This window comes from Vanessa cardui, chromosome 13 (assembly GCF_905220365.1).
Source record: "Vanessa cardui chromosome 13, ilVanCard2.1, whole genome shotgun sequence".
NCBI lineage: Eukaryota > Metazoa > Arthropoda > Insecta > Lepidoptera > Nymphalidae > Vanessa > Vanessa cardui.
The window spans coordinates 6,711,438-6,724,959 of NC_061135.1; the positions used below are offsets into that span (position 1 = coordinate 6,711,438).

General features: G+C 29.7%; 1 protein-coding gene across 2 annotated transcripts in view; it reads right to left on the minus strand.

The window, feature by feature from the left end:
- Positions 1–404: 404 nt before the first annotated feature.
- LOC124534713 (lachesin-like) overlaps positions 405–13,522 on the minus strand; it is an 88,192-nt gene continuing 75,074 nt past the window's right edge. For both annotated transcript variants that reach the window (XM_047110699.1, XM_047110698.1), the window contains 7 exons: positions 11,973–12,143; positions 10,710–10,838; positions 6,571–6,709; positions 3,692–3,843; positions 3,328–3,435; positions 2,383–2,445; positions 405–2,258 (listed from right to left, as the gene is read on the minus strand). In XM_047110699.1, the coding sequence (XP_046966655.1) occupies positions 2,038–2,258; positions 2,383–2,445; positions 3,328–3,435; positions 3,692–3,843; positions 6,571–6,709; positions 10,710–10,838; positions 11,973–12,143 (983 nt within the window). In that variant the 3' untranslated portion in view covers positions 405–2,037. The remainder of the gene's footprint in view (positions 2,259–2,382; positions 2,446–3,327; positions 3,436–3,691; positions 3,844–6,570; positions 6,710–10,709; positions 10,839–11,972; positions 12,144–13,522) is intronic.

A 13,522-nucleotide genomic window follows, 5' to 3' on the forward strand; every position in this document is an offset into this window, starting at 1 on the left:
GTAAGAATTCTTACATCAAATGAAGTTGTAGATGTTTCATATTATTTGTTTTTTAAAAATTAAATTAATTACGTCCTACCTTGTTCAGGTGACAACTTGAGTCTGACGAAAACATTAAATAAATAAGTAATAAATAACTGAATCTATTGCCATGTAAGTTGCTAGTCCTTTCCAATTATGCTTTATATCTTAGAATAAAACATATAAATTCAAGCAAAAATAAGTAAGGCTATAAAAGTTTCCCTCCACCTCAGACCTCAGACCTAAAAATATTTTAAAAAATTAAATTGAAATGTGATTGTTTTCATTTATAAACAAAATTTAACGCAACGTTAGCATTTCTGTTCAAAGTTAAATTTAAATAGACAAATTTATTAAGGTCGAATGGAAATAATAAACATTGAATTAATAAACAATTTTAATGTTATATTTACATTACATTTCTATAGGCAGGTAACTTATTATAAAGTCTACATAGAACAGAGTATCATTGCTTATTCATAGATTTCTAATATTTACATAACATTCCCTAAAACTAAATAACGCTTACAATAAATAAACGCGACGAGTAACCGTTTAGTACCAAGCCGGTAAATCTAAACAAAATGATCGTTTTTTGCATTTATATTTATTATTTTATTTATTGATTGGAATAATAAATTAGAATGTTTGGCTGTTCACGGTGGCGCAAAAGAAATCGATGTCCCGTCGAATCTCTTATAATAAACACGCTTTCAAACATGAAACCAATTCGTCCGGAGTGAGCGTTGCTGATGTTCATACAAAAAAATCAGTTTCTTATGTGGATGGATGTTGAAACATAGTTCTTTTGCAGCACCGTTTAAAAAGCCTATTGGGTAATCTTATCTTATAATAATCGTTAATTTATTTAGAATATCTATATTTACATACAATAATTTACAATTTATTGATATGCTTTTTAAGATTAAATATTTGTACACATTTTGTTTTAAAACGTCACAAATATTACTTGTATTTACATAACGTATAGCTTTTGTATTCGAGATCATCTGCGTTAGTAAAAAAAAACAATAATTAAACATGAATCTTAGATGAATATTATTAAGCTTAACATCCTCGAGTGTTTTTAAAAATACTCAAGATCCGTTTTTATTGAGATATTTGTAAATAACGATAACTATGAACGGGTGTTTATAGTTTCGTAGATGTAATCAACCAGGATTTGAAACCGTGGGCTGGCAATTCTCTCAAATTTAAATTTTTAGAATTTTAATAAATTGGAGTGACAAAATAATCTGTTAACTAGCATTTTTTAAAGAAAGTTTTAATTAAATGACACTTTTGCTGTAGTTTTTATTTAGTAAAGCAAGATTCGTTATGAATAAAATTGTTAAAAATCTTGATGCAAAACACTGCAAAAGAAAATATGTAGTAATTATTATTTAAGTTATAAATTATAAATTATAAATAAATTTCATTGCATTTATTAAAAAAAAAATAATCTTAAAACTCATTTTGTATTGAAAAATATTTGTTTTTATTTACTGATACACTTACGTAGACGTAGGTTTGTATTTTTATTATTTGCTGGGTTTTCTATATATATCATAAACGCCAATTAAACAGATGCATTACCAAGATTATAACAGTGTCTCGCATATAGATTTGCATTACATTGTCAACATGCTGTTCACAGTTAGATATACAATGTTGTGTTTGATGATCTCGGAGTGATATTTAAATTAGTCAAAGAATAATAATGATTTTATATGCTTTTAGCAGTTATAACGTTGATGATACGTTACTCGATATCTACTTCAGTTTATCCTGGATGTGTAGACACTCATTGTATCATGTTGATTATTGGATTTAATAAATAACTAATAAATTCAACGCACTTATGAAAAAGGTTGACTAGCAGTAACTAATCACAATTTTCACCATCAACATCCGCATATCATTATGAGCAATTTATATTAGATATCAATAATTTACAAAATAACATTACATTTGTATAACATTAAATTGACACATATGGCTTAATCACTAAACTTATCATCTTGCACCGCGTATTATTTGTTGATATCTAAGTTTAGTTGCGATTGTAAAATTTATTTTTAAATTAAATATAATATAAAACAGGAGCTGTGGCAGCCCTGAGATCGCAGCGAGAGCGTGGAGCGGCAAAGCTTGATGGGAACTGAACGCTGTTGATTCCGCAGTCGGTTGCCAGTTATTGTCGAGGACGGACTGCTCAATCACGTTCTGCATTGTATCTAATAAGTAAATTAATTGGTCAATACACCACAGCAGTCTTATTAGAAATAGGGCTGCTAATTCAAAAAATAATTAATTATTTTTTTTATTTGACTAATATTGAAAAATAAATTTAATTTTTACCGTATGTCGTAACATCTGGCGTATAAAATTTCTGCTCAGCCGGTTGTAACGCCACCACGAAATCTGTTTGAAATAAAGGATTATTATTCAGACTAAGATAACTTAGCCTATACACAAATATAATGCATAGTTTATTCCAATCGAAAAAATATATAATAAGACAAACCATTCGTGATAAATATATCTTAATTAATAAGAATATACTATTTCACTTGACTACTTATATTCCAAGTCTTGATATAGCTTCGCTGAGATTCCAGATGTATTTTTCTCGTAAATCAACAATGACTGTCATAGATATTACCCATTATGCTATATAATGGGTAATATCTATAATAGTAATATCTATCTATTAATCTATCTCGACTTTTTTACTCCTATTGTGTTTGTAATAAGTAGGTTTAATATTATAAGTACTATACGTATACATAACAACTAAAGTGAGAAGATAATCCAGCTTTATCTCAAAAAAATATGCAATAACTTAAATTATTTTAAAGCCGCTGCAATGTGTTTGCACATAAATATTCCTTGTTAAGTTAAACGAGACAAGTGTTTACACACGTGAAGAAATACAATACAGTCATAAATCGTAAGCAGCTGAACAAATAAGTATTAATATTAGCAACGCCCTGGGCGATACGATGAAGTCTGCTATATCAAAAAGTACTAATTTGCATATTTGCTTAATAAAATTATAAGGGGTGAATATAGATTATTTCATTTGTTTGATTCTTGCTTCTATATAAATGTCTAGGGTTGTTAAAGGAGGTAATACTAAGCTATTTACTTAATCAGTCGTAAGCACACTTTTCAAAAGAGCTCAGTTGTTTCTCAAGGTTGTTTATTATTAGACATTACAGTAATAGTTTAGGCTAATTACTTTTATAGGTCGAAAAGATGTATATTTTTTTTAGAAATTGCATATTTTTCTATATAACTTACGAGGCGGTGTCGTCATCTCGGTCGTTGTTGGTGCCGGCGTGGTTGTTGTTGTGGTTGTCGTTGTCGACGTTGTGGTTGTTGTAGTTGTTGTTGTTGTTATCTTAATTTCTGTGATTATTTTTAAATTGTAAATTTTCATATTTTTGTTTACTATATAATTTTCTTTCATGACGTTTGTGGTCGACTAATAATTTCATTGCAGTTTTTGGAAGCATTTACTAGTATTATCTATATTATCAATTATTCAACAGCAGAACTGTAATAATATATAGCGCTGTATTCCTGTTTGAAGGATTTACAAGATTATCTAGTCTCTTTACTTAAATAGTAATAATAGACATTTAACGGTACAACTGTCTCTTACCATATAATCTTAATGTTCCTTCAGCTTTTCCTATAGTGTTTGTTGAAACACAGGTGTACGTTCCTGTGTCTTCAGTTCTAAACTCTGCGATGGTTAAGATCGTCCTCGTCTGATACGAGGAGACGCGAATTTCGTTAATTTCATGCTTACCCCTGAAACAATTGATTTGTAATAAAATGCAATTAGTAACACAATTGTCTCTCACATATTTAAAACATCGAAACTTTGTATTAACATTTTAAATTTTTTTAACAAATATAGTCATCTAGAACATATCCAACATACCATTAGCCCAGTCATATTAGGGGTTTCAGCTCGGAATGAAAGATAATAAGCTATAAATTGGTATGAACCTTTGTTTTTAAATCATATCAATTTACAGTTTATTATCTTTCATTCCGAGGTTGACCGCTTTTTCAACCGACTTCCAAAAGGAGGAGGTTATCAATTCGTCTGTATTTTTTTTTTTTTTTTTTTTTTTTTTTTTTTATGTTTGTTACCTCATAACTTTTCACTGGGTAGCCCGATTTTGATAATTTTTTTTTGTTTGAAAGGTAGTGCTTCCCGTGGGGTCCCATTTTTTTTATTTTTTTTTCCGATGATGGTATCCATGTGAAAACGACATAAGTATTAAATTTGCATTATGTATATGCGCGACAAATAGGTGAATAACTGAAAATCACGTTAACCAATTTTGATAAGTCTTTTTTTATTATAAAATATATACTTCAAGGGTAATTTGGTGAAAGTTTGGTAAGGTTCTGAGCACAGGATCCATGACAAAGTAACGGAACGGAAGGGAATGGAACAATTCTGAGGAGCACGTTAGCGATACTCGGTCGAATCTTTTATTTATAGGTTATTTGGATATTTGAGTCACCTTCCGTAATGTGGTTATGTTTATGTAAATATCATAGTCGAATATTATAATCAACTAGCCACACGAAACTGCACGAAAAAGTAATAAAAATAATTGCGTATTCAACATATTTTTTAGAGTCTTCCTAAGTTAAATGAAATGAAAAATATTAGACTACTTAAAAGTCGATTAACGATTATATCATGTAGTTATAATTATTGTTATATTTGGAGTCGGTGTCAGCCAATAAAACCCTACAGTATATCTATCAAAAAACAAGTTTCCTTTGAAATTGTCCTCGAAGTAGTTTCTGACTCATATAAACGAAACGTTTAATCTATCCATATTAAAAAAAAATAGTTAGACAACATCAGTTTCACTTAAAATCAAAAAATAAATAAAATTTTAACAAAAAGAAAAACCGACTTCAAACAAAACACTATTTTAAAATAAATAAAAATGCACTAAAAATAATATAAATAATTGCATATTTTACATATTTTTTAGAGTCCTCCTAGGTAAAATGAAATGAAAAATATTAGACTACTTAAAAGTCGATTTACGATTATATAATGTAGTTATAATTATTGTTATATTTGGAGTCGGTGTCAGCCAATAAAACCCTACAGTATATCTATCAAAAACAATACGAGAATACTTTAACAAATTTGTTTTTAACAACCTTTTACACAATAATATCATATATAATCAAGGGGCTCGTATCGCTTCTTTCTTTTGATTGTTGGGGCAAGGGCACCGTGGCTGACACCGGCTCCAAATATACCAATAACTATAACTACATGATATAATCGTTAATCGACTTTTAAGTAGTCTAATATTTTTCATTTCATTTAACTTAGGAAGACTCTAAAAAATATGTTGAATACGCAATTATTTTTATTACTTTTTCGTGCATATTCATTTGTTTTAATATAGTGTTTTGTTTGAAGTCGGTTTTTCTTTTTGTTAAAATTTTATTTATTTACCTAATATGACTGGGCTATATGTATTGGTTATACATATTGTATGGTTTTCATATAAAATGTTGTTTAGCTTTTATTAACATTTGACTAATTATATTATTGGTAGGTGCTATATGACGTGTACATTTTGAGGTTGGATAATAAAAAATGTAGTAGCGTTTCGAACTGTTGGCCAAATTTAAATAAATAAGATTACTTTTATAATCATCATCGTTTTAATTGTTACGTACAAAAATACGATATCAAAATCCAAAACTTTTGGAAACCAACTGGACCATAAAGATCGAAGCGCTTTGTTTTATATTGTATGTAATGATTAAAAAAAAAACTTCAAACAAGGTAGCTTTGTCAGTTTTTAATAAAAGCGCAGCAGATGAACAGCGTGTGCCATTTTTCACCGTCGTTTCGTATTTGGGATATTTCTCATGCCGTGTCAATATATCTCTATATTTTATTTCACGTGGATGTTGCTTAATTTAAAATGTACTAAAAACATGTTAATGACTTTCATGAAATATAATACACGAAATTATTTTTGAACTATATTCTTAACTAAGAAATAAACTATTAACGCATGTAATCATTGAATCCCTTACGTAATTTTTAAAGGAAAACGTGTCTATATTTGTTAGATTAATAATATTATTTTATAATACGATATTATACGATCAATTTTCTAGGTGACACAAATACACATATGTAATGTGTATTTGTGTAACCTAGAAAATCAAGTAACCTAATCAAGGCTATTTATCAAAATATTTTTTCGAACAAAATTATATGTGCACATATTTTTTATATATTGATAGAGTTCTTAATACACAATAAATATATAGAAAAGTTGCTATTTATTACGACAATTTTATTATCTGTCATGCTTTAGAATGATTCATTTTTTTCGGATATGAAAGCGTGATCAATTTATTTATTTTAATTATATTTCTTTATCTCGATATTGCGAATTATACAAACATTTAATTAAATATTGTATTTTTTTGTAATTATTTTGAAAGAGGACCTTTATTCCACTTACATACCCAGAGAGTATCATTTCTTCTCCACTTTTTAACCAATAGTTGATAGCCGGGGGGTAAGCTTCCACAAGACACTGGAGCTCGGCTTGCGAACCCGTCGGAACTCCTATCATTTTTGAAGATATCATTATAGAAGGTCCAACTGAAACAAAATATTCAATTAACAACCAATATTATTATTGTATTGTATTACCCTTTAAATATATTGGAAGATCAAATTTCAGTTTAATTTGGGATAACGTTTTGATTACAAGTCAAAAGTCAAACTGAAAAGTTTTTATTAATTAGTTTTTGAAAACAATATTAGTTTCTGATGATGAAATTGGATACAACCGATATTTTATTAAAATACACAGAATGTTTGTTAGTTTAGATTGATGTAATACATTAAAAATCGAGAGAGTGTATACCTATATTGGTTTTATTTTTCACTGGGTTGCTTCGTGGAAATAATACAACGCAGTAAAATAAAAAATTGCCTATTCCATAACAATAGAACACCAAAGACATGGAGAACACGTCTGCAGAGATTGAATTTCATTATTTAAGAAAAAAAAAAGGTTTTTGTTAGTATTCGAAATCTAAATTGTGAATTCTGCTGCAAAGTAAAAGTCACGAGCTTTTATTTTAAAATATCAAAGCTCTGTGACAAAAAATACAGTTTTATTGAGTCGCATCAATCCAGTTTATCCAAAAGGAATAAGTTTGAAATACTTTTATTGCGTTTTTGATACGATCCAGACATATAAAATTCTCATATTGGAATGAGATTTCCTTCGCTAACTTAGAAACTTATTTAAGAATATATTTTTGAGTGTAACTTGAATTAGTTGGGTTCGATTTTATTTTATGCTACGTGATATTAAGTTATTTTAAATTGAACATTATCGTTCTTAAAAAGAAATGTATCTATACTTATAATAAATCTGTAGGGAAGTCAATTCTGTAAAAATGGCAAAAATGCAATCAGTAAAATTTTTGTCTGTCTGTCTGTCTGTCCATATAACCGTTATAGAAACAAAAACTACTCGACAGATTTTAACGAAACTTGGTACAATTATTTTTCATACTCCTGAGCTGGTTATAGTATACTTTTCATCACGCTAAAGTCCATAGGAGCAGAGCACTGAAGGGAAATGTCTGAAAAACGGGAAAGTTACCCCATATTTTGAGCTTCCGTCGCGTGTTTAGCCTTAATGGTTAAAGCTACACAGAAATCATGTATTAACGAAATGTTCTCCTTAAAATTATTCAAAAAATATCCCATGACAGCCTATTTCTATCTTTTATGGTCGAGTCACAATAACACGTATAACTCCCAATAGCTTAGTAGTTCGAAGCTTTCTGATTATATTTGTCTATTTCTACGTTTATAACACTCTCAATCATCCCAAATTACAAAAGTTAACAGTATTAACTATTCCATAAAAAAATCATAGAAATCGGTATAGAAACACCAAAGTTATACATAAAATACGCTAATAATAAAGCTATCCCACGCGAGTACTAAATCTATGCTATTAAATAAATCTCTAGAGTCTGTCTGTACACTTATTTTTGTTGTAATTCGTCATGTGTTCTTAGACTGACTTAATTTTTACCATTTTTGAAAATTTTGTGTGTCTGTATCATTATAAAAATTGGCATACAGGAAAAACATGTATTTGCGCAAATCATAGACTATTTATACATACAAAAGTGTATATAGATAGCCAAAAGAATGTGTTTGTATGTGTGTCATCGATAAACTCAGAAACTATTAATTATGAAAATTGGTATGTTTATCTATTGTTTTATGGAGAAAGTAATTATTTCATCAGTATCATTTAAAATAACCAACAGATGGCCCTTACGTTTATCACGATACACTTATATTCCGATCAACCGATAATTATAAAATATGAAATAATAACCTATTCAAAAAGCATAACAACTAACTTTATTTCCGTCATATGCCAATAAACATAAAATAATCACAACAATAATAAGTGTCATTTTAAAATGAGATAATTATTATAAATTACATATATGGGAAGAAGTGATTAGCTGTTTTGATTATAAGAAAGAAAACAATAATCATAATTGGTAAGTATACTCATAACTCCAATGACAATGAATCTTTAGTATAAAATGTTTAGTATAAAATGACACATAACCAAAAAAAAACAACAAATATAAATAGAAACCACCATGCCATCGAAGAAACAAAAGATCGGAATATCAACAATATATGCGAAACAACACACCAACAAAAAATACGTTTAGAAACAAATAGAATCCGAATTTCTACTTTAAGAGCTGCCAAAGCAGTTAGTCAACGAAATGATCAAGTTCCAGATCTAAGAACAAGCATCTTTATCAAGAGATACTGATAAACCTGACAAGCCCAATTACTGGATGATGAATGATTAAAAAAGACTAAGTCAAGAACTAGAACCAATCTCAATAAATCAGCCTTCAGTTACTATATAGGTTATGATAACAAGATGAATCCCGATGTGATCATTGGTTCAATGAATATAGTATGCCCATATTGTCACACTAAATAAACCGCTGGTATATGCTACTCCACTGGTAAAATGTATTTACCACAACTGGTTGAACCACCAGAACCTCTTCTTACCTACGTTTCGGGAACTATTAAGGATCTAAATATATCCTTCAGTATATTAGAAATTACAATTCATGCTTTTAAATGACATCTTTTGGAGTAAGAAATATCTACGTCTACGTTTAATGTGTATCATGTGATTGGTTCACTTCTTCCAGTATCTAAATAAAATCCCCAATTTCTGGACATTTATTTCACGGACAACGTAGAAAAAGATTGATCTTCGATGCATGTTCAGTACCACAACTAATCGAGAAATCATCGCTAAATTTAGGATTATGCCTAAAATTGCTGTAGATAGTGAAACAACAAATGATTCAAAATAATTATCAATGCAGATAGAACGCAGAGCATAAAAGGCGTATTGAAGCTTTCATAGCTCCTGAAGTCACAGCTGTAATTGTCGGTACAGAAATTACAAAACGAGGTATTGTTATCACTAAGCGACACAAAAACAATCAAGGTATCGCTGAAAAATATCAATCGTATGACAATTATTACGATTATCCAATTATGATTATGCGAGCAGAAGACGGATATCATCTCGGACTGTATCAAAATAATCTCACGACTGGCTCTGTGACATCGAAGAGTTTGATTTTTATGCGTATCGTATAATTAGAGATAATCAATCTAACTATATTCTGAAGTATCGTCAACTGTTTTAACATTTCATTGTTGACATGTACGCTATGGTCGAGAACGTAGGATTAAACTACATTCGATGCAACCGATCAAAACTTCGAGCCAAAGGGTACATTTATTTACGAGATACTTACAGATGACAAGGTTGTAAATGTTATAACATCGATATTTGATAGAACCGGATAATAGAGGACGTTTTTGGTGTGATACAATCTTTTTCTGTTTCCGGATTCAAAAAGGAAGATATGATCTTGATAAATAAGTTTATGGGTGTTATGGCCAATCTGCAGCCTATCGAGAACATCATTGACGAATATTAAATGAAATAATTTTAAGTATTTGATTAGATCTCGCATATTTCTTGATTATTTGTACATTGTATCAGTAATTAATTACAAAATGAAAAATTTTAAAAAGATTTTTCTACGACTAATGCCCAGCGAAGCGGGCGGGTATAGCTAGTTTTAAATATATGTGAAAAATAAAATAACATTTAAACTAAAAACTATTCTCTGACAGACAGGCTGTCTATCCTTCTGTCACTGCCTATTTTTTGTAACGGTGTTAGACGAAAAAAGTTTAAGTTGTGTTGCTGAAAAAACTAAATGAAAATCTAGGGTCTATATTTCCACAAAAAACTACATAGTACCTAATTTTCAAACAAGCTCTTTACTTTATTGTTTATTTTAGGTACAATAATATAGAATTTCAAGAGATGTAGTATATATTTTACAAATAAAAATCAATAATTGAGATTACATATTCCATCCAGCCCTTTCTACCCTTACCAGTAAGGCAGTCGTATTATTGTAGACTCATCCATTCTACGTATTCGCACGTGGAAAATATTTTCAAAAATATAAAGCTGTGTCGCAAAAGTACTCACAGTTTACACTCAGCATTATCCGCTTGCTGACGGACGGTGGCACATCATTGGAAGCTATACACAGGTAAGCACCCATTTGTCGTCGCTCCACCTTCGTGAGATTTAGTGAAGACCCCGTGTATATATCCACTGCATAAAGAAGGTATTATGTTAATTTCTAAGCGCATTAAAACCTTGGTAGTAACTGATGCATATTCTAATGAACATAATTAATTTTACAATTTTAGTCAACCCTAATGACTAAAAATGAAAATTGACTTATATTAAATTTATATGTATATTTACTGAAACAGGTATTATGTGATGTACAATGAGTATAGTTTACAAGTTAAATGTGTAAAAAAAAACACAAAGGAAAATTCTTAACCTGAGCTAATAATAAATAATAAACGATTAATTGCTTTTGTTTAATCTTCCAGGGATAAATAAGCGAAAACAGGGAATCATTTTCTCTTAACAATAGACGATACTTGGAAAAGAGGAAATAAAAGGCGCGCTTGACAGAGAAATTAAAGTATAAAACGTTTTTACAAAGGAAAATTTTATATGAAACTTATCCGTGAAACGGACCTGTCACAGTCATTTATAAAAATCTCCCCTAAATTTATTTCTCCGTATGCTGTATAGAAAGAATCGTATCTCATATCGAATTTTATTTCCTCAAAATGTAGGCGTTGTTTTTTGCAGTATTTTTAGCATTCTATGTAAACTTTTATGAATCATAATTTAAGAAAGTGAAATAAACCTTAAATAAAATAGTAATGTGTAGTATGTGAAGCTGGTCTAAAGCCTCTTCCTTAGGCGAAGACTTGCAACTCATCACGTTGCTCGAACGCAGTTTGTTAGACATATATGTGAATATTATCATACGCATAAAAGCTAGTAAAAGTTGTTGGGATTTGAACCCATCATCATAGGTGTGTTATATCCGCTGCGCCATCTTGAAACATAAATATCATTCTAAAACCAAATAGTCTATCTTTATTTATGTTGGTTGGAATGTTGTCAATGCTAAAAATAGTAAGGCTTTATTTATCGGTTCAGATTAATTGCATATATATTATGTAGTATCGGTATGTTTTTTAATAATATAAAAGGCAATGCCGACAGCTGACGGTAATGGGACCTAATAAGGTAGACCCGTAATAAATTATCTGGTTTGTATAGTATATATTATGTAGAACGTAATTATCTGGTAGAAATTTATAGTATCACCGAGTACTAAGTGACAAGGATAAAATAATGAACGTAAATTTAGGATACCTTTATAAAGCTCTCCCGCTTTATTCCTCAGCTGAATGTTAGCGCCGTCTTCTCGTCTCCACAGTATTCGTGGTAAGGGCCTCCCGGCTGCTTTACACGAGATACTGACATCTGTGCCCTCTCGACCAACTACATCCCCGCTGGTACCTTCATCTACTATGTTTGGCGGAACTATGTGACAAAATGAAATACGTAAGAATATTACTCAATTCGAAAGTATCTATTAATATTATATTTTTACAAAAATATTCACTTGTTCTGAATACAGAATGAAAATACACTTTTAATATTTTGTCGTAAAGCTTTTAAAAAGGGAATTGCTTGCCACTTGATATAAATTATAACCTTAATTGAATTAAATAAAATTAAATATTTTGTAATAATAGAGTCACACTGATGAGCCGAGATGGCCCAGTGGTTAGAATGCGTGCATCTTAACCTATGATTGCGTTTTCAAACCCAGGCCAGCATTGAATATTGTCCTTAAATTGTGTTTTTAATTCATCTCGTGCTCGGCGATGAAGGAAACCATCGTAAGGAAACCTGCATGTATCTAATTTCATAGAAATTCTGCCACATGGTTATTCGACCAACCCGCATTTAAAAGCGTGTTGGAATATGATCCAAACCTTTTCCTCAAAGGGAAAGGAGGAGCAGGGGAAATTTAGAGGCTGTTGTTGGTATTGGCAATAAAAGTTACACTATTACGAAAGCAAAACTTATTCTTATCGATCTGTGCTCAATACTTAATAAAATAAATAATACATTTTTAAAATACACTCATAAATATTATTGCTTACTCTGTACATATATAATTTACGTGATTTATGAGCAAAGGTTACAAAATTATACATTTTAAAACCTGCCTTGTTAAAAGCCATCCTCAATTAAAAGACCCCAACAAATTCATCTTAAAATCGGTATTCATATTTTAATAGATAATATCCTCGTGTTTGCTTGATGTAAATTGTAACTTAGTAATAAAAGTGTCGGGTACGGTTCACTCGAATTAAATCCTAAAACGGAGAATAAGATAAACCTATTCTCTTTTTAATCTAATTCCAACTCACGGGAAGTTGAAAGGAGTTTGTATAGACGATAATAGTGGAGGTGTTTATAATAGATAAACAAATCAAGTTGTTTATTTTTTTATATATTTTTTTTCATGTTCGGTATTCGAAATTTAATTTTTTTTTTCTTTATTTCAGATAGCTACAAATACCTAAAGAACTTAAGTTAAATTAACACATGTTTACATTTATTGGAAAAACACATAAATCTGATGATCATATTTAAAATTATAGTATTTAGGTTCCTCACTCATGTTTATAAGTATAATATTTTTAGAATTTGTAAGTTCAAAGCTTTGCAAATTTCAAGCTGGCAGAACTTAAATGCTTTGATCATTGGTACATTAATTAAGCTTTCAATTTATGACATGTTTTAAGTAAACATCTTGATAACATAATATATATCCATACAGAGCTTAAGCTTTTTAGGATGATTATGTAACAAATGGTTGACTTTGAAATAAAATATTTGTGAGGTAT